Source organism: Phyllobates terribilis, unplaced genomic scaffold (assembly GCF_046119375.1).
Source record: "Phyllobates terribilis strain yellow unplaced genomic scaffold, ASM4611937v1 Scaffold_7__3_contigs__length_470593459, whole genome shotgun sequence".
NCBI lineage: Eukaryota > Metazoa > Chordata > Amphibia > Anura > Dendrobatidae > Phyllobates > Phyllobates terribilis.
Genome location: NW_027362767.1, coordinates 173,240,029 through 173,267,346, shown reverse-complemented (window position 1 = coordinate 173,267,346; position 27,318 = coordinate 173,240,029). Strand labels below are relative to the sequence as shown.

General features: G+C 45.3%; 1 protein-coding gene across 1 annotated transcript in view; it reads right to left on the bottom strand.

Annotated features, from left to right (window-relative positions):
- Positions 1-27,318, bottom strand: part of LOC141153034 (uncharacterized) — a 90,965-nt gene that overhangs the window by 43,726 nt on the left and 19,921 nt on the right. Inside the window, exons 2-3 of the mRNA XM_073637708.1 lie at positions 6,951-7,077; positions 3,239-3,312 (exon numbers count right to left, since the gene is read on the bottom strand). Coding sequence (XP_073493809.1) covers positions 3,239-3,312; positions 6,951-7,077 — 201 coding nt within the window. The remainder of the gene's footprint in view (positions 1-3,238; positions 3,313-6,950; positions 7,078-27,318) is intronic.

Here is a 27,318-nt window from a genome sequence, read left to right as displayed (position 1 = left end):
GGTCATTGTCCTGTTGAAAAATAAATGATGGTCCAACTAAACGCAAACCGGACGGAATAGCATGCCGCTGCAAGATGCTGTGGTAGCCATGCTGGTTCAGTATGCCTTCAATTTTGAATAAATCCCCAACAGTGTCACCAACAAAGCACCCCCACACCATCACACCTCCTCCTCCATGCTTCACGGTGGGAACCAAGCATGTAGAGTCCATCTGTTCACCTTTTCTGCGTCGCACAAAGACACGGTGGTTGGAACCAAAGATCTCAAATTTGGACTCATCAGACCAAAGCACAGATTTCCACTGGTCTAATGTCCATTCCTTGTGTTCTTTAGCCCAAACAAGTCTCTTCTGCTTGTTGCCTGTCCTTAGCAGTGGTTTCCTAGCAGCTATTTTACCATGAAGGCCTGCTGCACAAAGTCTCCTCTTAACAGAGATGATGTTGAAGAGATGTGTCTGCTGCTAGAACTCTGTGTGGCATTGACCTGGTCTCTAATCTGAGCTGCTGTTAATGTGCGATTTCTAAGGCTGGTGACTCAGATAAACTTATCCTCAGAAGCAGAGGTGACTCTTGGTCTTCCTTTCCAGGGGCGGTCCTCATGTGAGCCAGTTTCTTTGTAGCGCTTGATGGTTTTTGCAACTGCACTTGGGGACACTTTCAAAGTTTTCCCAATTTTTCAGACTGACTAACCTTCATTTCTTAAAGTAATGATGGCCACTCGTTTTTCTATACTTAGCTGCTTTTTTATTGCCATAATACAAATTCTAACAGTCTATTCAGTAGGACTATCAGCTGTGTATCCACCAGACTTCTGCACAACACAACTGATGGTCCCAACCCCATTTATAAGGCAAGAAACCCCACTTATTAAACCTGACAGGGCACACCTGTGAAGTGAAAACCATTTCCGGTGACTACCTCTTGAAGCTCATCAAGAGAATGCCAAGAGTGTGCAAAGCAGTCATCAAAGCAAAAGGTGGCTACTTTGAAGAACCTAGAATATAAGACATATTTTCAGTTGTTTCACACTTTTTTGTTAAGTATATAATTCCGCATGTGTTAATTCATAGTTTTGATGCCTTCAGTGTGAATGTACAATTTTCATAGTCATGAAAATACAGAAAAATCTTTAAATGAGAAGGTGTGTGTGTGTGTGTGTGTGTGTGTGTGTGTGTGTGTGTGTGTATATATATATATATATATATAAATTTCTTTCATTTAAAAAAATACAAAAAGGAAAATGGGCTGATGCAAAACTTTGGGTACCCTTGGAGATTTATGTGCTCAAATAACTTTGGCCAAGATTTCAGACATTAATTAGTCTGTTAGGGTTAGGGCTTGTTCACTATCATCCTTTGGAAAGGCCAGGTGATGCAAATTTCCCAGTTTTATAAAAAACAGCTCCTCTAGCCTTGTGCCAAAAAACAACAGCCATGGGTTCTTCTAAGCAGCTGTCTAGCACTGTGAAAATGAAAATGGTGGAGGCCCACAAAGCAGGAGAAGGCTATAAGAAGATAGCAAAGCGTTTTCAAGTTGCTCTTTCCTCAGTTCGAAATGTAATTAAGAAATGTCAATTATCAGGAACAGTGGAAGTCAAGATAAGGTCTGCCTAGAGAGGCATATCAGAACCCCCCTCTTGACTGCACAAGATCTTCGGAAAGATTGAGCAGACTCTGGAGTTGTGGTACATTGTTCTACTGTTCAGAAACACCAGCCCAAATATGGCCTTCATGGAAGAGTCATCAGAAGAAAACCTCTCCTGCGTCTTCACCATAAAATTCAGCATCAGTGTCTGAGGCTGTGCTTGGTGTTGATCATCATCAACAGATGAAAAACCTAGCAGACTCCATGGATGGAGAATATAATTGAAGTTGAGAAGAAGGGGGGCAACATTGATCACTGATATTTTTTATGGAAATGTCAAAAATGTATCTTTGTACATTTTGAGTAGTTTGGTTATTATTCTCACTTTAACAGATGAAAATAAACTATTTTGATGGGGAATTTTACATTTCTCATTTAGCTACATAATAACTCTGCACTCTAATATTTGCCCAGTTATTATGCCCACATAGATATTCTCTTAAGAAAGACAATATCTCACTTTTACTTTCTTAAATATTTTCCGGTGCGATCACAGCGTGTTGGTCTGCCTGGGCCTTGCCGGTGGACTCCTCAGGATCCTGGAATCAGTGAGTATATGATGTTTTCAATTTTATTTAATACTGGTGAGGGCATCATAAACTATGTGGGACCCTAATACAGTGTAGGGGTTACTGTGGGGGACTCTGAAACAGTGTGGGGGCCCTCATACATTATAGGGACTACTGTGGGGGCCCTTATAAAGTGTGGGGGCCATTATGCTGCATGGGAGCTAATGTGGGGGCCATTGTACAGTTTGCAGGCTAATGTGGGGGCCATTGTACAGTTTGCAGGCTAATGTGGGGGCCATTGTACAGTTTGCAGGCTAATGTGGGGGCCATTATACAGTTTGGGAGCTAATGCAGGGGCTAGTATACAGTTTGGGGGCTAATGTGGGGGTCAATGTACAATTTGGGGCTAATACTATGGCCATTATAGAGTTTGGGTTTCATGTGGGGGCCATTATATAGTTTGGTGGCTAATGCGGGAATCATTATATAGTTTGGGGCCTACCATGGGGGAAATCATACAGTGTGGAGGGCTCTAATACATTGTAGGTACATCTGTGGGGGTCCTCATAAAGTGTGTGTGTGTGGGGGGCATTATGCAGTGTGGGAGCTAATATGGGGGCCATTATACAGTTTGGGACCTACTGTGGGGGCAATCATACAATGTGGGGACTACTATGGGGGCCATTATAGAGTGCGAGAGGTAATGCGGGGGCCATTATACAGAAAGAACAACTCCATCAGAAAGAACAGCAGCTGTAGGTCACCATCTATAACTGTACTGTAATCACTTGTATGTTCTGCAGGTCCGGTATCTACCACTATATGTCGCCATATGGAGGTAATATCACTGTTGGTCTTTGTGTAGAGATTTATTTTCAGTAATAGCTCGGTCATCTGCTGAGGTTCCCCTATACCAGCAATTAGGGTGCGCCACCATAGTTGTAATCAGGGTTACCGGTAAGGGGTCCACTCAGATGTTTTGCCCCTCCTGAGCTGAGCCCCTAGCTATGCCTCTGCCAGCAAGTATTTATTGTATATGGTGACTACGGCTCTGTCTTCATAGGATTGCCTACACATAAAACATACCTGTCAAATTTCGACAGTTCTTGAAAAATGTCTTCACATTTGAAAAAACATCATCTGACATTGTGTTCTTCACACTAGACAAATAAAAAAGGAAAAACAACATTTTTACAAAACCTGAGGATGATGTGATGAGAGGACTCTCTGTTAGCGGCATTATGGTTGATTGTAAAACTGTTATCAATGTCTATATATTCTGAAGAACTTTATGTGAAAAGTTTCCATGCATTAGTGCTTCACGGAAAATACTGAGTGTAGGAAATATGCAAATTTGATCACTTTAACCCCTTAACCCCCGAGGGTGGTTTGCACGTTAATGACCAGGCCAATTTTTACAATTCTGAGGTAATTACTCTGGAATTCTTCAACGGATGCCCCTGATTCTGAGATTGTTTTTTCATGACATATTGTACTTCATGTTTGTGGTAAAATTTCTTCGATATCACTTGCGTTTATTTGTGAAAAAAACGGAAATTTGGCGAAAATTTCGAAAATTTTGCAATTTTCAAAATTTTTATTTTTATGCCCTTAAATCAGAGAGATATGTCACACAAAAGAGTTAATAAATAACATTTCCCACATGTCTACTTTACATCAGCACAATTTTGGAACCCAAATTTTTTTTCACAAATTGATTCGTAAAAATGAAAAAGTGTTTTTTTTTTTCACTTTTTCATTTTTACGAATCAATTTGTGAAGCACCTAGGGGTTCCAAGTGCTCAGTATGCATCTAGATAGGTGCCTTGGGGGGTCTAGTTTCCAAAATGGGGTCACTTGTGGGGGAGCTCCAATGTTTGGGCACACAGGGACTCTCCAAATGCAACATGGTGTCCGCTAACAAATTGAATGGAAAATCGGCTCAAATTGTTAGCGGACACCATGTTCCGTTTGGAGAGCCCCTGTGTGCCCAAACATTGGAGCTCCCCCACAAGTGACCCCATTTTGGAAACTAGACCCCCCAAGGCACCTGTCTAGATGCATAGTGAGCAGTTGGAACCCCCAGGTGCTTCACAAATTGATTTGTAAAAATGAAAAAGTGAAAAAAAAAACAGTTTTCATTTTTATGAATCAATTTGTGAAGCATCTGGGGGTTCCAAGTGCTCACTATGCATCTAGATAGGTGCCTTGGGGGGTCTAGTTTCCAAAATGGGGTCACTTGTGGGGGAGCTCCAATGTTTGGGCACACAGGGGCTCTCCAAACGCAACATGGCGTCTGCTAACAATTTGAGCCGATTTTCCATTCAATTTGTTAGCGGACACCATGTCGCGTTTGGAGAGCCCCTGATGTGCCTAAACAGTGGAGCTCCCCCACAAGTGACCCCATTTTGGAAACTATACCCCTCAAGGATTTTATTAAGGTGTATAGTGAACATTTTGAACCCAGAGGTACGACACAGTATTTGATAAAATTAGGTCATCATATTGAATAAGTTGTCATTAGTCTTGAGCGCAAGTGCTCGCTACTTGAGTTTGCATCGGGTACTCAGGTATGCACCATGTACTGCGTGTGCTCGAGTGACATGCTCAAGTCCCTGCCCGGATGTTTCACAGTTATTAGACACCCAAAAAAAACCATGCGGGGATCGCTCGTGCATGGCAGGCAATCCCCGCAAAGTTTTTTGGGCCGTGAAGCATATGGGGCGGAGACTCAAGCATGTCACTCAAATACCCACGATACTCAATGCATACCAGAGCACCCGATGCAAACTCAAGTAGCAAGCACTTGCGCTCAACCCTAACCGTAGCACAACCCTAACCTTAGCAGAACCCTAACCTGAGAGTTTATTTTTTACGCCGTTCCTCATGCGGTATAAGTGATTAGACGACTTTATTCTTCGGGTCGGTGTGATTACAGCGATACCAGAATCATATGGGGTTTTTATGACTGACAACTGTCACACACTAAAAGTCGCATTTTTTGTAAAATCTAGTTTTTGCGTCACCATATTTTGAGAGCTATAATTTTTCCAGATTTTGGCAGACAGTCATGTGATGGCTTTTTTTGCGGGATGAGTTGACGTTGTTATTGGTGCCATTTTCAGGCACGTGACATTTTTTGATCGCTTTCTATTCCGATTTTTGGGAGGCAGAATAAACAAACACCAACAATTCAGGAATTTTTTTTTTATTCTGTTCCGCGTGTGGTAAAATTGATAAGGTAGCTTTATTCTTCGGGTCAGTACGTTTACAGCGGTGCCACATTTATATCGTATTTCTATGTTTTGCACTTTTACATAATAAAAGCAATTTTATAGAAAAAAAAATTTTTTAGCATAGCTTTATTCTGAGAGCTATAACTTTTTTATTTTTCGGCTGATGGAGCTGTATGTCGGCTTGTTTTTTTGCGGGACGAGATGACGTTTTCAGCGGTACCATTTTTATTTATATTTGTCTTTTTGATCGCGTGTTATTCCATTATTTCTTTGGCGGTATGGTGATAAAGCATTGTTTTTTGCTTCATTTTTTTTATATTTTTTTACAGTGTTCACTGAAGGGGTTAACTAGTGGGACAGTTTTATAGGTCAGGTTGTTCCGGACGCGGCGAAACCAAATATGTGTACTTTTATTGTTTTTTTTTTTTTTTTATAATAATATTTATTGATGGGTACATTATATTTTTATTTTTGGTGGATTATTTTTTTTATTTTTTTAATATTTTTACATTTTTATTATTTTTTTCACTTTCTAATAGATTTTATACTTTATTACTTTGTCCCACTGTGGGACTTTCATTTTTTTTTCTCTGATTGCCTGCATGACACAGGAATGCAGTACCATCCCTATGCCATGCAGGCAGTCAGCGCTGGACAGGGAGAAGATTGTTTGGAGATGCACTGCGCATGTCCAAAAAATCTTCCTGCTGTCTGGTGACCCGGATGTTGTCATGGCAACATCCTGGAAGCCACGGCAGTCAGCGCTGGAAGCCGGAAGAGGAGGTGAGTATCTGCGATCACCTCCCCTTGCCACCGCAATGCTGCGATCGACTTCGATCGCAGCATCGCGGGGGTTAATGTGCTGGGAGCGGTGCAGGACCACTCCCTGCACATAGTACCGGGTGTCAGCTGTGACAATCAGCTGACACCCGGCTGTGATCGCGCCCGCACAGCCTGTGTGCGCACGCGATCACCATGACGTACTAATACGGGTCTGGCTCTTAAGTCCCAGGGCACAGACGTATATTAGTACGTCAAATGTTGTTAAGGGGTTAATGGGAATCTGTCAGCAGAATTTTGCTATATAATCTGACAGCAGCGTGATGTAGGGGCTGAGACCCTGATTCCAGTAATGTATCACTTATTGGGCTGTGTGTTGTTTCAATAAAATCATTGTTTTATCAGCAGGAGATTATCACTACAGGACTAGGTGTCACATGCCATCTAGTCCTGCTACTCTGTAAGCCTGCAACAAACACTGATTAGCAGCTTCCTGTTAATGTACAGTCTACATAGAAAACTGCCAATCTATGGTATGGGCAGGGTTACACAGGGCTCTGCATTCCCAAGCAATGTTAGATCAGCATCAGATAAAACAGTGATTGTATCAAAATTACAGCATGCAAACACATTGCTGGAATCAGAGTCTCAACCCCTACATGCAGCTCTTAGATTACATAGCAAAAACCTGTTGACATATTCAGATAAAAATTGAAAAATAGTATTTACATCACATCTGGAAATATCCTATATCCAGCTTTTGCATTGGGTGTCTCTCTTACCTATAAACAAATATTGGAACAACAAAATCTGAATAGTTTGGCTCCATATCTGAATCTTCCACACTGGACATTATCTCAACGAAATCTGTTTTCCACTCCACCTTCTTGTTAAGAGGAAGAAAATTACCTGGAAAAACACATTTTACACAATAAAAACACAATTAAAAACACAGTTCTGGGATGTATTAAGAGAAGCATGGAGTCTAGATCACGTGAAGTAATTATTCCCCTCTACTTCTCCTTGGTCAGACTTCATCTGGAATACTGTGTCCAGTTCTGGGCACCACATTTAAAAAAAAAAAAAAGACATAAAAAAAATGGACCAAGTTCAGAGAAGAGCTTCCAGGATGGTGAGCAGACTGCAAACTATGAATGGTTAGTTCAGAACACACATACTGGCTTAGTCTGGAGACATCACACAAGAGGTCTGCACACCTCCAGACACACATGCCATGTGTCAAACAAACAGACTCCATTTTATTTTGTGAACCACACCCAGGGGTGGAGATATGGTGAGCAGCCTACCTGCCCTAATGTCAGGACTCTGAGTATTTTCTATTACCTTTTGGCATTTCTGCCCTTTTTCAAGATGGCGTCCTTGGTCTCATGTGCCCTTTGTCTTCTGCTTTATAACTCCACCCCACCCTCCAGCCAGTGCTTGAGTATTCGGCCTGTGACCAGTTCCTGGTAGCTTCTTGGCTTTCTGCACTCTCCTGCAATCCTGTGTGATTCTCCAGTCTCCGGCTCACAAGAGATCCTGCTGAATACCCTGGTTTCCAGCATTCCTTCTGCCTCTGCTGCTTGTGCTGCTTCCTCTGTGCCTCTGCTCCCACCTGCATTTGCTGAGCATGTAAGCTGGTTTCTGATCTGTTCCTACCTATGATTGATAAAATCAGAGCACAGGTCTGTTCTGGACTTTGAGACTTTCTATCCAGGCCTCCCTGGACAATTATATATATATATATATATATATATATATATATATATATATATATATATATTATAATATAATATAATATATATATATATATATATATATATATATATATATATATATATATATAATATGTATATATGGACTTTCTTGAATATATATGCACTTAATTGTGTTTGGACTAAACAAAGACTTTCTTGTGTCAAGCATCTTCAAGTGTTTATGGACTTCGAGGTTTTCTCTGCACTAGTGTTTATTCACCGTGTGTTTATAATATAGACTTTCCACCTATAAACTGTGTTCTGTAGTGTCTCCATGCAAAGGGACTCCTGAGCTATCCATTATAAGGGTATGTGCACACGATGCAGAAATGAAGCAGAAAATTTCTGCATCATTTCTGCATCTCCCTGGCAGAAAAAACGCATGCAGATTGTGCATGCGTTTTTCCTGCAGAATACATGCGGATCCACATGCAGATTCACATGCGTTTCCGCATGCAGATTGACAAGCGCTTTCCAGGCGATTTTAGCATCACCTGGAAAGTGCTTGATAACTAGGTCACACTATATAAATCCATGCAAACAGCATGGATTTATACAGTGTGAACCGAGAGAGTGTATATACTTACCTCTGATGGCCCGCGCTGTCCTGCTCACTCCGTTCTCCCGGCTGCCGGCAACTTTGAATTGAAAGACCTGCCGACGTCAGCGTCACGTGACCCGTCACATGACTCTGACGTCACCGCAGGTCCTACAACTCACTGCAAGTGCCGGGAACCAAGCGGGAGCGCTGCGCGGGCCGACAGAAGGTAAGAATACATTTATTTTTTATTTTATTCTTCTTTTTACAGCTTTTTTAATGGTACCTGGGTGTGGATGAGACTCTCCTCTCCTCCACACCCGGGTACCATCCGCACATTAGAACGCACCAATTACGCAAGTACAAATGCTGTCTTGCGGAATTGGCGCGTTCTAATGCAAGTCAATGGCGGCGAAATCGCCGCGTTTCCGCAAAATTAATTGACATGCTGCGGATTTTTGACCGCAGCGTTAACGCTGCGGAAAAATCCGCATCATGGGCACAGCACATGCGGATTTCCATTGGGGAACATTGCTGCCCTTCTACCATGCGTTTTTCATGCGTTTCCGCGGCGTTTACGCAACTGCAAAAACGCCGCGGAAACGCATGAAATACGCATCGTGTGAACACAGCCTTATTGTTACACCTAACTCTTCAGCTGCTCATGATTAGAGCTGGACCTAACACGGCAGATTAACCCCTCTTAGTACTATGTGTACTAGAGCATTACTCCCAGTTTATATCACAGAGGACATGCACCTCTGTGATACATATATCCTATCCACTATGTGTCAGGCATCCATCCTTGCATACCTCCCCCCTCTGCCTAAAGCCATGGGTGGGGGCTCCCTGTAGTCCAAATGGCATCCGGACGTATTGGGAGCATCCATCTGGCATAGAGAAAGCGGTCTTCTCCTTGTCAATATCCCTTTGTTAAATCTAGGGTGGTTTTGTACCTTGCTGGCCCAAGTCTAGGAGACTTCATTCAGCTTCCTATAATCATTCCAGAACCTCCATTCACCATCAAGTTTTGGAACCAGGTCAATTGGGCTAGTCTTGGGTTCCTCAATAACTCCAAGATTCATTATACGCTTTACTTCCTTGGAGATCAGCTCCCGCTGGGCCTCGGGAATTTGATAGAGCTTCATAGAACAGGTCTCATTTCTGCTGCAGAAACTCCTGACACTGCTGTTTTTGGGCTTCGACAGTGTCTCCTTTATTGCGACTCCTTCAACATCTGCTTCTAGCTGGACCAGAAAACATGGAGTTTCAATGGGCTCCCTGTCTTGCCACAGTTTGATAAGAATGATGTGGTACATTTGATATGATTTTCGTCTTCCTGGTTGATGAACATTGTAGTTCAATTCACCAAGCTTCTCCACCACCTCATAGGGGCCTTGTCATTTGTCTAAGAGTTTACTCTCCGATGGTAATCCAATAGTGAAATGTTCCACAATACCCATCGAATCCTATGGAGTCTCACTCTGAGAAAGTTTTGAGGACGAGGCTCAATAGGGTTACTTGCGGTCAATGGCAGGCAGGAGCGTGACATTTTCCGTGCCTGCCGCTGACCGCAAGTGAACTATGAAGTTTCATTCTGAGAACTTTCTAAGAAAGAGACTCCGTAGGGTTCGATTGATGTCGTGGTGGGACATTACACTCTTTTATTACCGTCGGAACTTCCTGGATTTATATTTAATTAATAAATGGGTAAACAAAGGAGTGTGGGGTCTTTATTCAAATAAAGTATTTTTCCTGTGTGTCTGTGTTTTTTTTAACTATTCACTTACCGGGTTACTGATGGGGGTGTCTGATAGACACCGCCCTATTACTAACCTCTGGGCTTAATGCCAGCGGACATTACACAGCTGACAGCAACCCCAAAATATTACCCCGTTTACCAACTCACCAGGGTAAGTGGGAAGAGCCGGGCAAAGTGCCAGAATTGGCGCATCTAATGGATGCACCTTTTCTGTGGTGGCTGCGGGATGCTATTTTTAGGCTGGGAAGGGCCCAATAACCATGGACCTTCCCAGCCTGAGAGTACCAGCCCCCACCTGTCTGCTTTACGTTGGCTCGTTGTCAAAAATAGGGGGGCCCTTATGTTGTTTTCATTTATTTATTGATTACTAATAAATAAATAAATGAAAAAATGTCGTAAGGTCCCACCCATTTTTAATAACCAGCCAAGGGAAAGCAGACAGCTGTGAGCTGGTCCTATTATGCTGGGAAGTGGCCAATATCCATGAACCTACCAGTCTATTAATATTAGCCCCCAGCTGTCTGCTTTTCCTTTGCTGGTTATTATGAGGACCCTTAAAATGACTTGCTGTTCCCACTATCTTTAACAACCAGCTAAGGCAAAGCAGACAGCTGGGAGCTGATATTAATTGGCTGGGAAGGGCAGTAGATATATTACCCTTACGGAGTACCACATTTTTTTTTCTTGATTTCTTTTAGTGTTTCTTAAAGCCCTAAAGTTGCCATTTGAAATGACTTTAGTTTTGTGCCATGTCTGTGATCTGATTTTTTTCAACAACATTAAACAACTGAATGAACATCCTCCGAGCCCGGTGATTCCATAATTTTTGCCAGGGGTTGTGACGCGCCCCTGGGCCTGTGTCGCGCTGCGTTGCGCACGCGGGAGCTTACCCGGAGCCGGATCTCTTGAGGGTTGTAGTCTCGTGGCGGTGATCCGGTCCGTGCCCAGGGAGTCAGACTAAGTGGCGCTGTATCAGCGGTAGATGATGGACGACTACGCCACCCGTTGAATGCAGCTATGGAGCTGCCGCTGCAGGGCAGACCGCTAAGGCCGGTGGAAGGATGGTGCAGCGTGGATGGTATAACCCCCAACGGGAGGGGTATGGCCTCAGGGCAGCCGACGTGGATGATGGGGGTAGCAGGAACCACTCAGAGACGATGCGGTGTAGTTCAGGGTCTTTACTGGTGACAAAGATAGACCCTCCCGGAGTACTGGCTAGCGGTTGGGGCCTGGTCAGTCCTTGAGCAGATGGGATCTCCCCTGGCCAGGCGGAGTTGTAGGCCTCCCAAACTAACGATACTCTTCTGGCTACCTTGCTAGAAGCGAGTATAAGTAGCCCACGTCCCTGAGTGTACCGTGTGGTGCTCACCCGTATGGCCGGTGACTCGGGGCCTTCTAGTAGCTTCCGCTCCACGACGGCGGTGCTGGTCCCATGCGTGTGACCGTGCCTTCGGGTTTCTTGGCCAGAGGACCTGAAATCCCCTGCCTGACGGATTCTGCTGCTGGGTAGGAGTTAGTCCCCACAGCCTCGGACTCCGGGTCCGGTAAGAAATCTGCTCAGTCAGGGCGAGCTCTGCAGCTGCCAGCCCCTGACTCTTTGTAACACTGCTCCCACAGAGCTCCTGTTGTTTCTTCCTATGCTGCTTCTCTTCTCTACTTCTTCTCTACTCCTGGCATGGCCCAGGAGCTGGGCCCAGCCGGAGCCACAGCTCCCTGTCAGCCCTCCTGGCTGAACTCTCCCTCTGAAATCTCTAACCCTGCCTCAGCCCCAGGTTTATACAGGGGAAGTTCTTCCCCTCCCAGGACTGGGCAGGAGGTGTGGCATGCATAGGATTCCTGACCAAGAGACCTCCCACCTGCTCTCAGACATAACATTGCTTGTTACTGTGGAAACCAGACCCCTGGGGTGCCACAGTTGTATACATCATAGGTTGTAAAGGAGTGAGGGAGGCATTTTTATTTTTTTTTACATTTTTTTTAATTTTGCCTTATATACAAGTCAGAGAAGCACTAAGAGAGAAAACACTTTATGCATAGGCCAAGAGAAATATAAAAATACATTTTTTATTTAACAATTCATAAATTCAAGCCATAAAATGACAGACATAAAACAGGAAAAGACCACAGATGAGGTAAATTGGTGGACAAACCCAGCCATAACGTATACATAAGTTAAATACGTAGGATTATGGAGTAACAGTAACACTAATAGAATACCCAAAGGTTATTCAAGGCAAGAGCAATATGGTAAGGACAGCACAACTATGTGTGTCTGTATGAAATATAATCATTTAAACAGTAGGTCATGGAGCATTAAACAAAACTATACAAAAATGACTCAGTGGTTAATACATTTACACTCCACTGTAGATGGATGAGAAATCTGGCAATAATACAGTATACCACTCATAAAATACCACTAGGGATATGCCTAGATACAGTAGTGTTCTCACCGGTGGTCACCACTCACCTGACTAAAACATTTAAGCTCTCTCTTTCTTCAGGTATCTTTCCCTCGTCATTTAAACATGCCATCATAAGACCTTTACTTAAAAAGCCATCCCTGGACCAGAACTGCACTGCTAACTACAGACCGGTCTCTAATCTGCCATTCATCTATAAACTCCTGGAACGCCTGGTCCATTCCCGTCTAATCCGCTATCTCTCAGATAACTCTCTCCTCGACCCTCTACAATCTGGTTTCCGCTCTTTACACTCCACTGAAACTGCCCTCACTAAAGTCTCTAATGATCTACTAACAGCTAAATCCAAAGGTCACTGCTCCCTGCTGATTCTCCTAGATCTCTCTGCCGCTTTTGACACTGTGGATCACCAGCTCCTCCTCACTATGCTTCGCTCTATTGAGTTCAAGGACACTGTTCTCTCCTGGTTCTCCTCCTACCTCTCTGACCGCTCTTTCACGGTATCTTTTGCCGGCTCCTCTTCCTCTCCTCGTCCCCTTACTATCGGGGTTCTGCAGGGCTCAGTCCTAGGCCCCCTCCTCTTCTCTCTATACACTGCCCCTATTGGACAAACAATCAGCAGATTTGGGTTCCATTATCATCTGAATGCTGACGACATCCAATTATACACTTCGTCACCGGACATCACCCCTACCCTAATACAAAATACCAAGGATTGTTTGTCTGCTGTCTCTAACATCATGTCCTCCCTCTATCTTAAACTGAATCTCTCCAAAACTGAACTTCTTGTGTTTCTACACTCTACTAACCCAACTCTACCTAACATCGAAATTACCTTGAAGGGTTCAACCATAACTCCCAAGCAGCACGCCCGCTGCCTTGGGGTCATATTCGACACTAACCTTTCCTTTACTCCCCATATCCGATCACTCACTCGCTCTTGTCACCTGCATCTTAAAAACATCTCCAGAATCCAACCTTTTCTCATCTTTGGAACTTCTAAAACTCTTACTGTCGCTCTTATTCACTCTCGTTCGGACTACTGCAACTCTCTTCTCATCGGCCTCCCTCTTACCAAACTTTCTCCTCTCCAATCTGTCCTGAATGCGGCACCCAGGGTCGAATTTGTGTCCAGTCGCTTCACCGATGCCTCCATCTTGTGCCAGTCATTACACTGGTTACCCATTCGCTACAGGGTCCAATATAAACTCATCGCTCTCACCCACAAAGCTCTCCACAGTTCTGCACTGCCTTATATCTCCTCTCTCATCTCTGTCTATCGCCCTACACGTGCCCTACGTTCTACAAATGACCTAAGACTAACATCCCCCATAATCCGAACCTCGCACCTTCATCTCCAAGACTTCTCTCATGCTGCTCCAGTTCTCTGGAATGCTCTACCCCAGACGATCCGACTGATGCCTAGCCCCCACGTCTTCAAGCGCGCTTTAAAAACCCATCTCTTTAATAAAAAGCCTACCACTTCAACTACTCAGTAAACTAACTTTCCCCTGTTCTCTCCTAAATATTATTCAGAATCTGCACCCTACTATTCATCTGTCTCCACACCCTCCATGCACACGATAACTGCACTCGATACTTGATTATTGCACTTAAACATACTGGCTGATGACCGGATCATGCAGTCTTATATGAAAATCCCTACATATTATAATTGCCTGACCTGAAATAACCGGAAATAACAAGCACTTTCCACCTATTGTGTCCCCCCCATTTCCTTGTAGAATGTAAGCTTGCGAGCAGGGACCCTCACTCCTAATGTAACTGTTTAAACTGTCTTACCTTGTATTGAATTTATTGTCTGTACATGTCCCCGCTTAATTGTAAAATGCTGCGGAATATGTTGGCGATATATAAATAAAAAATATTATTATTATTATTGTTCAAAATAATAGCAGTCCAATATGACTAACCAGATGAATCACTGTTTTTGATATAAATTATATCACCACATGTCAAACAATTTACCAGTTGGTGCAGTAGATTTTAAGAAAACCAAAAGACTCATGATTCATGATCTGTGTGTTTTTGAGTCTGTGTATTTGAATAATTAATTGAAAAGGGATGAGTTCAAAATAATAGCAGTGTGGAGTTCACTATGTGAGGTCAATCATTCTGTGAAGAAACAGGTGTTACTCAGGTGGCCCTTATTTAAGTGTGAAGCCAGCACATGTTGTACATGCATTTCTCCTTGAAAGCCTGAGAAATATGGGTCGTTGGAGACTTTATTCAGAAGAACAGAGTACTTTGATTAAAAAGTTGATTGGAGAGGGTAAAGCTTATAAAGAAGTGCAGACAATGATCGGCTGTTCAGCTAAAATGATCTCCAATGCTTTAAAATGGAAAGCAAAACCAGAGAGACGTGGAAGAAAATGGAAGACTACCATTCGAATGGATGGAAGAATAGCCAGAATGGCAAAGGCTCAGCCAATGATCAGCTCCAGGATGATCACAGACAGTCTCAAGTTACCTGTGAGTACTGTGACAGTTAAAAGACACCTGTGTGAAGTTAATCTTTTAGCAAAAAGTCCCTGCAAAGTCCCACTGTTAAAAAAAACACATGTACTGAAGCGGATACAATTTGCCAAAGAACACATCAACTGGCCTACAGAGCTATAGAGAAATGGAGAAACATTTTTTGAACTGATGAAAGTAAAATTGTTCTTTTTGAATACAAGGGCCTCAGACAGTTCATCACACGCCCCCCAAACTCTGCTTTCAAGCCACAGTACACTATGAAGACAGTAAAGCATGATGGTGCAAGCATCATGATCTGAGCATGTTTTTCTTACTATGGTGCAGGACCTATTTACCGCATACCAGGTACCATGGACCAGTTTGCATATATTAAAATACTTGAAGAGGTCATGTTGTCTTACGCTGAAGGGGATATGCCCTTGAAATCGGTGTTTCAATAAAATGACGCTAAACACACCAGTAAATGAGCAAAATCTTTGTTCCAGTCCAACAAAATTGAGGTTATGGAGTGGCCAGCCCGATCCCAGGACCTTAATCCGATAGAACACTTGTGGGGTGACATCAAAAATAAGGTTTCTGAGGTAAAGCCAACAAATGCCAAAAAATTGTGGGATGTAATCAAATCATCCTGAGCCAAAATAACAGGTGACAGGTGCCAGAAGTTGGTTGACTCTATGCAACGTAGATGTGAAGCAGTTCTAAAAAACTGTGGGTGTACAACTAAATATTAGGTTTGTGATTCACAGGAATGCTAAATCCTCAAAAAAAGAAAAAACATATTGTGAGTTTGTAAAGATAAATGCAGACACTGCTATTTTTGAGAACAGCCCAATGTTAATTTTTTATTATTTTCTGTAAAGTAGCTAAAAATTATATACATTTCTCTTCATGTTTTGAATTAGAAAACAGTGTGCAATGTTCCCAATGCTGGAAATAAAAACTAGTAGAAAGATTTTGTGCTTAAATCATGTTTTTGAACACACTGCTATTATTTTGAACACTACTGTAAATATACATAAGCATTAGTGATGAGCGAGCATACTCGCTACTGCTCAGTGCTCGCCCGAGCATCTCACTGCTCGAGATGCTCTGCGCTTGCCGAGTATTTCCGGGGTTGCTCGGCGGGAGCTGAGGTCCCCTCCCTGCATGTTTGGCGCTCTTTATAGAGCCAATCAACATGCAGGGATTGTCTGCCACACACTGTAATGCCGCAGCCATGTTGGTTGTGGCATTACAGTGATTGGCTGGCCGCATAGCGTTATCAGGTCTATATCAGACCTGGCGCCGCCATGCTCATCACAGTCTACTCCACAATCAGACAGTGTAGGGAGAGCTGCTGCTGAGCTAGGTAGAGATTTGCTTGTTTCTAGTTAGTGTAGGTATACCAGACTATATTAGAGACACATATCCATCTCAACTACCAGTCCTTCTAAGGACTAATCCAGTTGCAGAAATATCAGGCAGGCAGTGTATATAGGCAGGCAGGGTATATAGCAGACTGCAGTGCACATAGCAAGAGGCTCCATTCCAGTTCTGTCTGCTGGTGCTTTTACAGATATTTGTAGAAATAGGCCCAGGAATCAGGGGCCAGGAATAATTTTTTTTTTATCTTAATCCTCATTATTTGCTTAAAAAGCAATCCAGAGAACACCGTTTTTCTGTGCCATTTGCTTGCTGGCACTGCAGAATACAGCCAGGTCCTTTCCATATTACAGCACTAAAAATCCAGCTGTTATGATCTGCTACAGAGACTAAGGAAAGACAGGAGATCTGTCCCTAAAATAGAACTAAACTAGATCCCTACGATGTAACGGGGAACCTGATCCTGCGATCAGACCCGCTAAAGTCCTTGGCTAGTCTGTACGAAGACCTATAGATGTGAGAGAGGAATCCCTACAAGAACTAGGGACTGGGATAAGTTGGACACCTCCTAGCAGAAATAGTAGCAGTCAAAGACAAACACACAACAAAAAGCATAGAGGTCAGAAGACCTAGCAAAACTAACAGAGAACGGCAACAGAGCACCAAGTTAGCTCAAGAGTAGTAAATACAATGAAGTCCAGCAAGGCAAGGAGGGCGGAGCCGGATTAAATAGGCAAAAATGGTCATGTGACCAGCAAACTCAAAAAAACCTAACAGGAGAGTTCTAACAGTACCCCCTCTTCTAAGAGGATCCTCCGGATCCCCTAGGCCCAGGCTTACCAGGAAACCTCCTGTGAAACGCTCTGACAAGTCTGGAAGCAGAAACATCATCCGCCCTCACCCATGAGTTATCCTCAGGTCCGAAACCCTTCCAAGCGACGAGATACTGCAAACTCCCTCTATACCGTCTAGAATTTAGGATGCGGGAAATTTCATATTCCCCGTCCTCCACCACCGGAGGAACAGTGGCAGAGGCGTCACCATCTGACACATCAGCTTTTTTCAATAGAGAAACATGAAACACCGGGTTAATCTTCCAGGACGTAGGAACCTCCAACCTAACAGCAGATTGGTTAACTATCTGAAGCACCTTAAAGGGCCCTACGAACTTGGGACCCAATTTTTTAGAAGGAATCCTCAATCGCAGATTCTTAGAGGACAACCAAACCTTGTCACCAACAGCAAACAAAACCTCTTGCCGTTTCCTATCAAAGTACCTCTTAGATTTTTTGTTAGTCTCCTGAAGATTACCACGCACATCCGTCCAAACTCTCTCCAAATCACCGGAAAAACTCTCCTCAGGCACAGCCGAAACCAATTTGGAGAATGACCCAAAAGACGGATGTCTCCCAGAACAACAAAAAAAAGGCGAACACCCAGCAGAAGAGGATGTATGGTTGTTAAGAGCAAATTCAGCAAGTGGCAGAAACTCAGACCACCCCTCTTGATTGTCTGCCACAAAACAACGCAAGAACTGCTCAACATCCTGGTTCTTCCTTTCTGTCTGGCCATTAGACTCAGGATGATATCCGGATGAAAACGACAAATGAACTCCCAACCTGTCACAAAAGGCACGCCAAAAACGAGCCACGAACTGAGGTCCCCTATCAGAAACAATGTCAGTAGGAACACCATGTAGTCTGACAATTTCCTTGACAAAGGCCTTAGCGAGTGTCTTAGCGCAGGGCAGTTTGATGAAGGGAACCAAGTGACACATCTTGCTAAAACGGTCCACGACCACAAAGATGACCGTGAAACCTTCAGAGGGGGGAAGGTCAGTAATAAAGTCCATAGCCAGATGTGTCCAAGGTGCACTAGGAACCTCCAGAGGGCAAAGCAACCCCGCAGCAGGAGCATGCGAAGACTTGGATCTTCAACACACAGTACATTGGCGCACCCACTTAATGACTTCCTTCTGCCATCCAGGTCACCAAAAACTGCGACCCACAAGTCTCTTGGTCTCAGAAATTCCTGGATAACCTGCCAACCGAGACTCATGACACTCAACAAACAAATCTCTCCTAAAGGTCCTAGGCACAAACAACCTCCCATGGAGAGTGTTAGATGGGGCATTCTCCTGAGCTTTAAGAATCTCATCCTCCAAAACGGAGTCCAAAGCAGCAATCACAACACCTTCTTGTAAAATGGTCTCCTCTTCCTCCTCAACACCGACCATGGGAGAAAAGCTGCGAGACAAAGCATCCGCTTTAACATTCTTGGTACCCGGGATGTAAGTAACGGAAAAATTAAACCTCGAGAAAAAAAGTGCCCACCTAGCCTGACGGGCATTCAAGCGCTTGGCAGCATCAAGATAGATCAGATTTTTATGATCAGTGAAAACCTGAATGGGAAATTCAGCACCTTCCAAGAGATGACGCCAGTGTTCAAATGCGAGTTTAATCGCCAGCAATTCCCGATTACCAATATCGTAATTAAGTTCAGTCTCAGAAAATTTCTTTGAAAAAAAGGCACAGGGATGTACTCCATCCTTGTTTTCCTGAGACAACACCGCACCGACCCCCACCGAAGAAGCATCAACCTCAACCGAAAACGGCTTAGTCACATCAGGCTGCATAAGGATGGGAGCAGAGGTGAACCTCTCCTTTAGAAACACAAAAGCTTCAATGGCCTCAGAAGTCCACTGAACCGCATTAGCACCTTTCCTGGTGAGATCGGTCAGCGGTTTGACAATAATAGAAAAATTTTTTATGAATTTTCTGTAATAATTGGCGAAACCCAAAAACCTCTGTATCGATTTCAAACCAATAGGCCTAGGCCATTCCTGAACCGCCTGAACCTTCACCGGGTCCATCTCAAAACCTTCACTGGAGATAATGTAGCCCAAAAAACTAATTCTCTGTACAGCGAACTCACATTTCTCCAGCTTAGCAAAAAGCGAATTGTCCATTAATAACTGTAATACCTCACGTACGCTCCGCCAATGAGACTCCAGATCAGGCGAATAAATCAGAATGTCATCCAAATACACAACCACATTTTTACCGATTAAAGGTCTAAGGATGTCATTAATAAGATTCTGAAAAAATGCTGGAGCATTGGTAAGACCAAAAGGCATCACCAGATTCTCAAAATGACCCACAGGAGTGTTAAAAGCAGTCTTCCATTCATCACCCTCCTTCATGCGCAACAAATTGTATGCCCCCCGGAGATCAATTTTAGAGAACCACTTGGCCCCCACTAACTGGTTAAATAAATCAGGAATCAATGGCAGTGGGTAAGGATTGCGTACAGTAATTTTATTAATCTCACGAAAGTCCAGACAAGGACGTAAACCGCCATCTTTCTTTTTTACAAAAAAAAATCCAACAGCCACAGGAGACTTGGAAGTCCTAATGTGACCGGCGGCCAAGCTTGTCTGTATGTATTCCTCCAAAGCCTTTCTCTCAGGAATAGTAAGATTAAATAAACGACTCTTAGGAAGAGTCGCTCCAGGGACAAATTCAATGGTACAATCATAGTCTCTATGGGGAGGCAAAATTTGCGACTCCTCCTCAGAAAAAAACTCTCCAAAAATCCTGAATAGGTACAGGTAATTCCCCTTTTTCCACCGCAGCAATGCGCCCGTTACAACACTTGTCATAACACTTAGGGCTCCAGGACTTAATTTCATTGGTAGACCAATCCAATACAGGATTGTGCAATTTTAACCAGGGTAACCCCAATATTACTGGAGAATGCAAATTATCCAATACCACCAAATCCAAATTCTCTTGATGAATACCATTAATAGTGAGGGGAAATTCACAGACCTTGTGAGTAACACTCTTCAAGGGAGAGCCATCAACAGAAACCACAGAAATAGGGGATGACAAAGTTTTAGGTTCTAATCTAAGTTTTTCCAAGAATCCCCCATCAATCACATTCAGAGTAGAACCACAATCCAAAAATACCCGAAATTCAATTAATTCATCCTGAGCAGCAGTAGTGGCATATAGGAATACTCCCTTAGAATTTAAACAGGCAATACGGGCATGACTGACCATTTTTTTTTCTTTCTTCATACGAAGCACACAGTTCTTAATAAAATAACCAGAATTTTCGCAATAGAAGCACAAGCCTTCAGAAAGCCTGCGGTCTTTTTCCTGAGAGCGGGGTGCCATCGCCCCAATCTCCATCGGCTCTCCATTGTCAGCACAGACCCTCTCAAGACTCGGAGTTGACATAGCAGAGGATTTGCTCTCATTAATCCTAGCACGCAGTCTCCTGTCCACCCATATAGCTAATTGCATTGCCTCCTGCAAGTTTCCAGGTGTGGGATAAGCAATCAGTAAATCCTTAACCCTTTCACATAGCCCTGCAAGAAACAAGCTTTTCAAAGCTGAATCTTTCCACCCCACCTGGGCAGACCACCGACGGAAGTGAGAACAATATTTTTCCACATTACCCGATCCCTGCCTCAAACGTCTTAATTCAGACTCAGCAGATGAGACACGATCAGGATCATCGTACAACAAACCCAAAGCAGAAAAAAAACTATCCACTGATCTAAAGCACGGATCACTAGGTTGGAGAGAGAAGGCCCATCCCTGAGGATCTTTGCGCAAAAGTGACATTATGAACCCTATGCACTGTGATTCATCACCAGAGGATCCGGGTCTCAAACGAAAATACAATAAACAAGCATTTTTAAAAGAAAAAAAATATTGTTGTTCGCCAAAAAATAAATCAGGCAGACGTACCTTTGGTTCAACAAAATGTGCTCCAGGACAGCTACTCACGTGTTGTTGGAGCTTGGCCACCTCCAGAGAGAGTCCCTGCAAGCGTTGAGCCAAATCTTGAACCGAGACCATGATGGAAAACTGGAGGTCTTTCCTTAGAGAAAATTTTTTTTTTTTTTCTTTTAGGGCTGGACTTACTGTTATGATCTGCTACAGAGACTAAGGAAAGACAGGAGATCTGTCCCTACAATAGAACTAAACTAGATCCCTACGATGTAACGGGGAACCTGATCCTGCGATCAGACCCGCTAAAGTCCTCGGCTAGTCTGTACGAAGACCTATAGATGTGAGGGAGGAATCCCTACAAGAACTAGGGACTGGGATAAGTTGGACACCTCCTAGCAGAAATAGTAGCAGTCAAAGACAAACACACAACAAAAAGCATAGAGGTCAGAAGACCTAGCAAAACTAACAGAGAACGGCAACAGAGCACCAAGTTAGCTCAAGAGTAGTAAATACAATGAAGTCCAGCAAGGCAAGGAGGGCGGAGCCGGATTAAATAGGCAAAAATGGTCATGTGACCAGCAAACTCAAAAAAACCTAACAGGAGAGTTCTAACACCAGCTATTTAAAACTGTGGTTTGTCCGTCACACTGAAAATATTGCCATTTCTGCCCTCCATTGAAATTTTGTTCCAGTGTGTCATCGAAGTTCTTGACACCGGTTTGCTGTTAAAAATAGTTACCTACAGGCCAGGTATTTAAAACTGTGTTTGTCTGTCACACGGATCACATATAAGTTCGCTCCAAATTTAGTAATTTGTAGTGAGCTTGGAAGATATTGTCCTCCATTTAAAATGGGTAAGGCACGTGGCAAGGGACTGGGAACTGGATGTGATGGTGATGGTGCATGCAGAGGCCGAGGCCGTGGGCAAGCTGAAATTGTGCCACAACAAACACCCATATCTTCTTGCTCGACCTTCCTGTCCCAATTAATAGGGGACCGCAGAACACCACTAGTGAACACAGAGCAGTGTGAAAAGGTTATTGGTTGGATAGCAGATAATGCCTCCAGTCACTTAGCCACCACCACCACCCTGTCTTCCACACAGTCAAGTCTCAGTAGCTGTGAGTCTGGACCGTATATTCCTCACCCTGAACCTCCTTCCTACCACCATGCCGAGTGCCCAGAGACAACTGATCCCACAATTGGACACTCCGAAGAGCTGTTCACTTTTCCATTTATAGATTCAGGCCTCTCGCCTGGTCCACTTGAAGTGGGGCAAGAGGAGATTGCATGTAGCGATGCCCAAATATTTGAGCAGCCACGGTTATACGAAGGCGACGGTGGGAAAGTGTCACAAGAGGTTGGCGATGATCAGACACAATTGCCAGAAAGTCAGGAGGAGGACCAGGGTGGTGCGGAAGTGGAAGACGAGGTGGTGGATGATATAGTAACTGACCGAAACTGGCAGGAGGACATGCAGAGCGAGGACAGAAGCACACAGGGGGAGGGAGGCAGAGCACCACAACAGGCAGGAAGAAGCAGTGTGGTGGCTGCAGACAGAGGGCGGGCAACCATTGCCCGTAACACCAAAACGACGGACATTGCCAGTAGAACTGTTAGCTCTTCCCGAGTCTGGTTGTTTTTTAAAGACTCTGCCGATAACCCCAAACAGGCCACTTGCTCCGCCTGCCAGGCCAGCATCAGCAGGGGTAGCAAAACTACCAGCCTGACCACCACCAACATGATCAGGCACATGACAGCAAAGCACCCGACTTTGTGGGCCGAACCCCAGGGTCCAGGAACAGTGTGTGTGAGTTACACCACTGCTAATTCCGCTGTTGTGCATGCTAACCAATCCCCTGTCCATAGTGCATGCGAAGATGCCTCCTGTCCTGCACCTGTCGTTGCACACTCTCAACTAGCACTATCAGCAAGCACGTCCTTGTCCCAGCACAGTGTTTAGTTGTCCATACTCCAGTCCTTGGAATGCAAGCTCAAATACACAGCCAACACCCCACAAGCCACACTGCTAAATTCCCACATTTCGCGACTGCTTGCGCTTGAAATGTTGCCTTTTAGGCTCGTGGAGATGGAAGCTTTCCGCAACCTGATGGCAGCGGCCGTCCCTTGGTACTCGGTCCCCAGCCGCCACCATTTCTCTGGGTGTGCCGTCCCTGCATTACACAAGCACATGTCCCACAACATTAGCCTTGCCCTCAACAATGCAGTTACAGGGAAAGTCCACCTAACCACGGACATATGGACCGACACATGGACGTGCTTGTGGGCAGGGATGGTACATCTCGCTACCGGCACACTGGGTTAACATAGTGGAAGCCGGGACCCAGTCGGACTTAGGAACGGAACACATCCTCCCAACGCCAAGGATTGCGGGCCCTAGATCAATCAGGGTTGCCCCCACAGTTTACAGCTCCTGCACTTCATCCTCCTCAACCTCCTCCTCCTCTTCAGCCTCCATCTCCGAAATTACCACATCAGTCACAAGCTGGAAGCACTGCAGCACTGCCTCAGCCAAGTGGCAACAGGCTGTGCTGAAGCTAATATGCTTAGGTGACAAACCACACAATGCTGAAGAGTTGTGGACAGCTCTGAAAGAGCAGGCAGATCTTTGGCTGACACAGCTGAACCTACAGCCAGGCATGGTGTGTGTGTGACAATGGCCGGAACCTGGTGGCGGCTCTGAGGTGAGGCGAGCTCACACATGCCTGGCCCATGTGCTTAACCTCGTGGTTCAGCGGTTTCTCAAAAGCTACAGGATCTGCTTGTCAATCTACACCGCCTATGTGCCCATTTTAGAAAGTTAGCTACAGCTCCCGCTGCCCCTGCCGTGCTTCAGCAGCGTTTGCAGCTCCCGGCTCACCGACTGGCGTGTGATGTCCCCACGCATTGGGAACTCTAAACTGCAGATGTTGGGAAGGATTTGTGAGCAGAAGAGGGCAGTTTTTGACTACCAGCATTAACAAGGCAGTCGGTATTCACTTCAGACTCCACACATAAGACCTCAGGAGTGGACATGGATGTCAGATATATTTACCATCCTCCAAAACTTTGAGGACTCCACCAAGATGGTGAGCGGTGATGACGCTATAATGAGCATTACCATCCCACTTCTCTGTCTTCTGAAACGCTTTTTGCTCACAATCAAAGAGGATGCATTGCAGGCGGAGCACCATGAGATGGAGCAAGGAACCATTCAGGGTGATTACACACAGCCCAGCCTCATCTTAACCCCTTATGGATTGGGTGACAATGAGGAGAAGGAGGAGGAAGAACAGGAGCTAGTTTCATGCGCTATAAATGGTACTACCTGCACAACTGTCATACCGTCTGTTCAGCATGAATGGCCTGAGGACAGGAAGGAGGAGGAGGAGGAGAGCATGGTCAGTCATCCTCTTGGTGAGGACACGGAAGTTTTGCCTGTTAGTAGTCTGGCACGCATGGCTGAGTTTATGTTACTTTCCCGTGACCCTCGCATTCTGAAAATTTTGGGTGACAGTCATTACTGGTTGGTGACATTTCTTAACTCACGCTAAAAGGAGAACTTTATATCTCTTATTTCTGAGGCGGACAGGTCTACAAAAATAGGGCAGTAACAGAAGGCCCTTGTTGCAGAACTATTAAAAAAAATCCCATCTGAAAACGCTGGCGGCAGAGGTCACAGTTCGTTGGACAACCAAGGAGTACAGGCGAGAGAGACACAGATGCAATCCAGCAGAGGCAGGGGAACACTGTCAAAGTTCTGGGAGAGTTTTCTCAGCCCCTCCCATCGCACAGGCCCTGAGGCGTGGGGTACTCTCCCTTGCCAACCGTACCAACATCCTCCTTGATTCCTCTGTGCCTTATAATTATTGGGTATCCAAGCTGGATACGTGGAATGAACTGTCTCTCTACGCCTTGGAGGTCCTGGCCTGCCCTGCCGCCAACGTTTTATCAGAGCGGGTTTTTAGTGCCGCTGGTGGAATTAGAACTGAAAAGCATATCCGCCTGTCAACTGAAAATGCTGACAGGCTGACTCTTATAAGAATGAACAAGGGCTGGATTGGGCCAAACTTCTCAACACCACTGAATGATAGCAGCGTAACATAAACTCAAATCCAGTGTCTTTTTTTGGGAGGTGTATTTCCATGCACCTTTTCACACCCACACATGGGTATACGCTTCCTGATTTTGGCTATTTGCTCTTGTCCTCCTCCTTCTCTTCATCCTCATCCTCCACCACCATATCACCAGGGTGACCGTGGTCCGTGATGCAACACCCACATTATTTTTTTAAAGGGTGTTTATGGTGCCCGTGAAAATTTTTTTTTATACCATATGTCCATGTATACCCTCCAGGGGTAAATGTTTGTCAGCCCATACACTTAGTACATGTGCATTACAAGTATAGGAGACCCACGTCTTTTCCAAGGTGCATTGGAGTCAGGGCCGGCGTCAGCACCCGGCGCACCCGGGCAAATGCCGGGGCCCTGAGCAGGCAGAGGGGCCCACTGGCGGTCGCGCACCCCGCTGGGCTATGGGCGGAGGAGAGCGGTGTCAGCGCCCGCCCTTCTCCGCCGCTTGCTCAGGGCCCCGGCAGCCCGATACTTACCTCTCCCCGTGCCTCTGCAGATCCGCTGTCTTCCTGCTCTGCGCTCCCTGTGACGTCTCAGGTCAGAGGGCGCGGTGACGTCTTTACACTGCGCCCTCCCCTGAGCCGTCACAGGGAGCGCTGAGCGGGAAGACGCCGACAACGCTGGAGTTCGGAGCCGAGCAGCGAGCGGCGGGCAGCAGGCAGCGGGCAGCAGGTAGCAGGTGAGGAGAAGGGAGGTGAGTATTTGATTTTTTTTTTTTTTTAATGTATGGAGGCATGGGGCATTATAAAGAGGGGGGGGGGCATCCTGCATGGGGCATTATAAAGAGGAGGGGTGACAGCCTGCATGGGGCATTATAAGGTGGGGAACAGCCTGCATGGGGCATTATAAAGAGGGGGGGATTCCTGCTTGGGGCATTATAATGAGGAGGGGTGACAGCCTGCATGGGGTATTATAAGGTGGGGACCAGCCTGCATGGGGCATTATAAGGTGGGGACCAGCCTGCATGGGGCATTATAAGGTGGGGAACAGCCTGCACGGGGCATTATAAAGAGAGGGGGGGACATCCTGCATGGGGCATTATAAAGAGGAGGGGTGACAGCCTGCATGGGGCAGTATAAAGAGGAGGGGTGACAGCCTGCATGGGGCATTATAAAGAGGAGGGGGTGACAGCCTGCATGGGGCAGTATAAAGAGGAGGGGTGACAGCCTGCATGGGGCATTATAAAGAGGAGGGGTGACAGCCTGCATGGGGCATTATAAAGAGGAGGGGTGACAGCCTGCATGGGGCAGTATAAAGAGGAGGGGTGACAGCCTGCATGGGGCATTATAAAGAGGAGGGGTGACAGCCTGCATGGGGCAGTATAAAGAGGAGGGGTGACAGCCTGCATGGGGCAGTATAAAGAGAGGGGGGGACATCCTGCATGGGGCATTATAAAGAGGAGGGGTGACAGCCTGCATGGGGCAGTATAAAGAGGAGGGGGTGACAGCCTGCATGGGGCAGTATAAAGAGGAGGGGTGACAGCCTGCATGGGGCACTATAAGGTGGGGAACAGCCTGCATGGGGCATTATAAAGAGGGAGGGATTCCTGCTTGGGGCATTATAATGAGGAGGGGTGACAGCCTGCATGGGGCATTATAAGGTGGGGACCAGCCTGCATGGGGCATTATAAGGTGGGGAACAGCCTGCACGGGGCATTATAAAGAGAGGGGGGGACATCCTGCATGGGGCATTATAAAGAGGAGGGGTGACAGCCTGCATGGGGCAGTATAAAGAGGAGGGGTGACAGCCTGCATGGAGCATTATAAAGAGGAGGGGTGACAGCCTGCATGGGGCATTATAAAGAGGGGGGGCAGCCTGTATGGGGCATTATGTGGGGGGTAACAGCCTGCATGGAGCATTAAAAGGGGGGGGCCTGTATGAGGCATTATGTGGGGGGGAACAGAATGCATGGAGCATTATAAGGGGGGGGG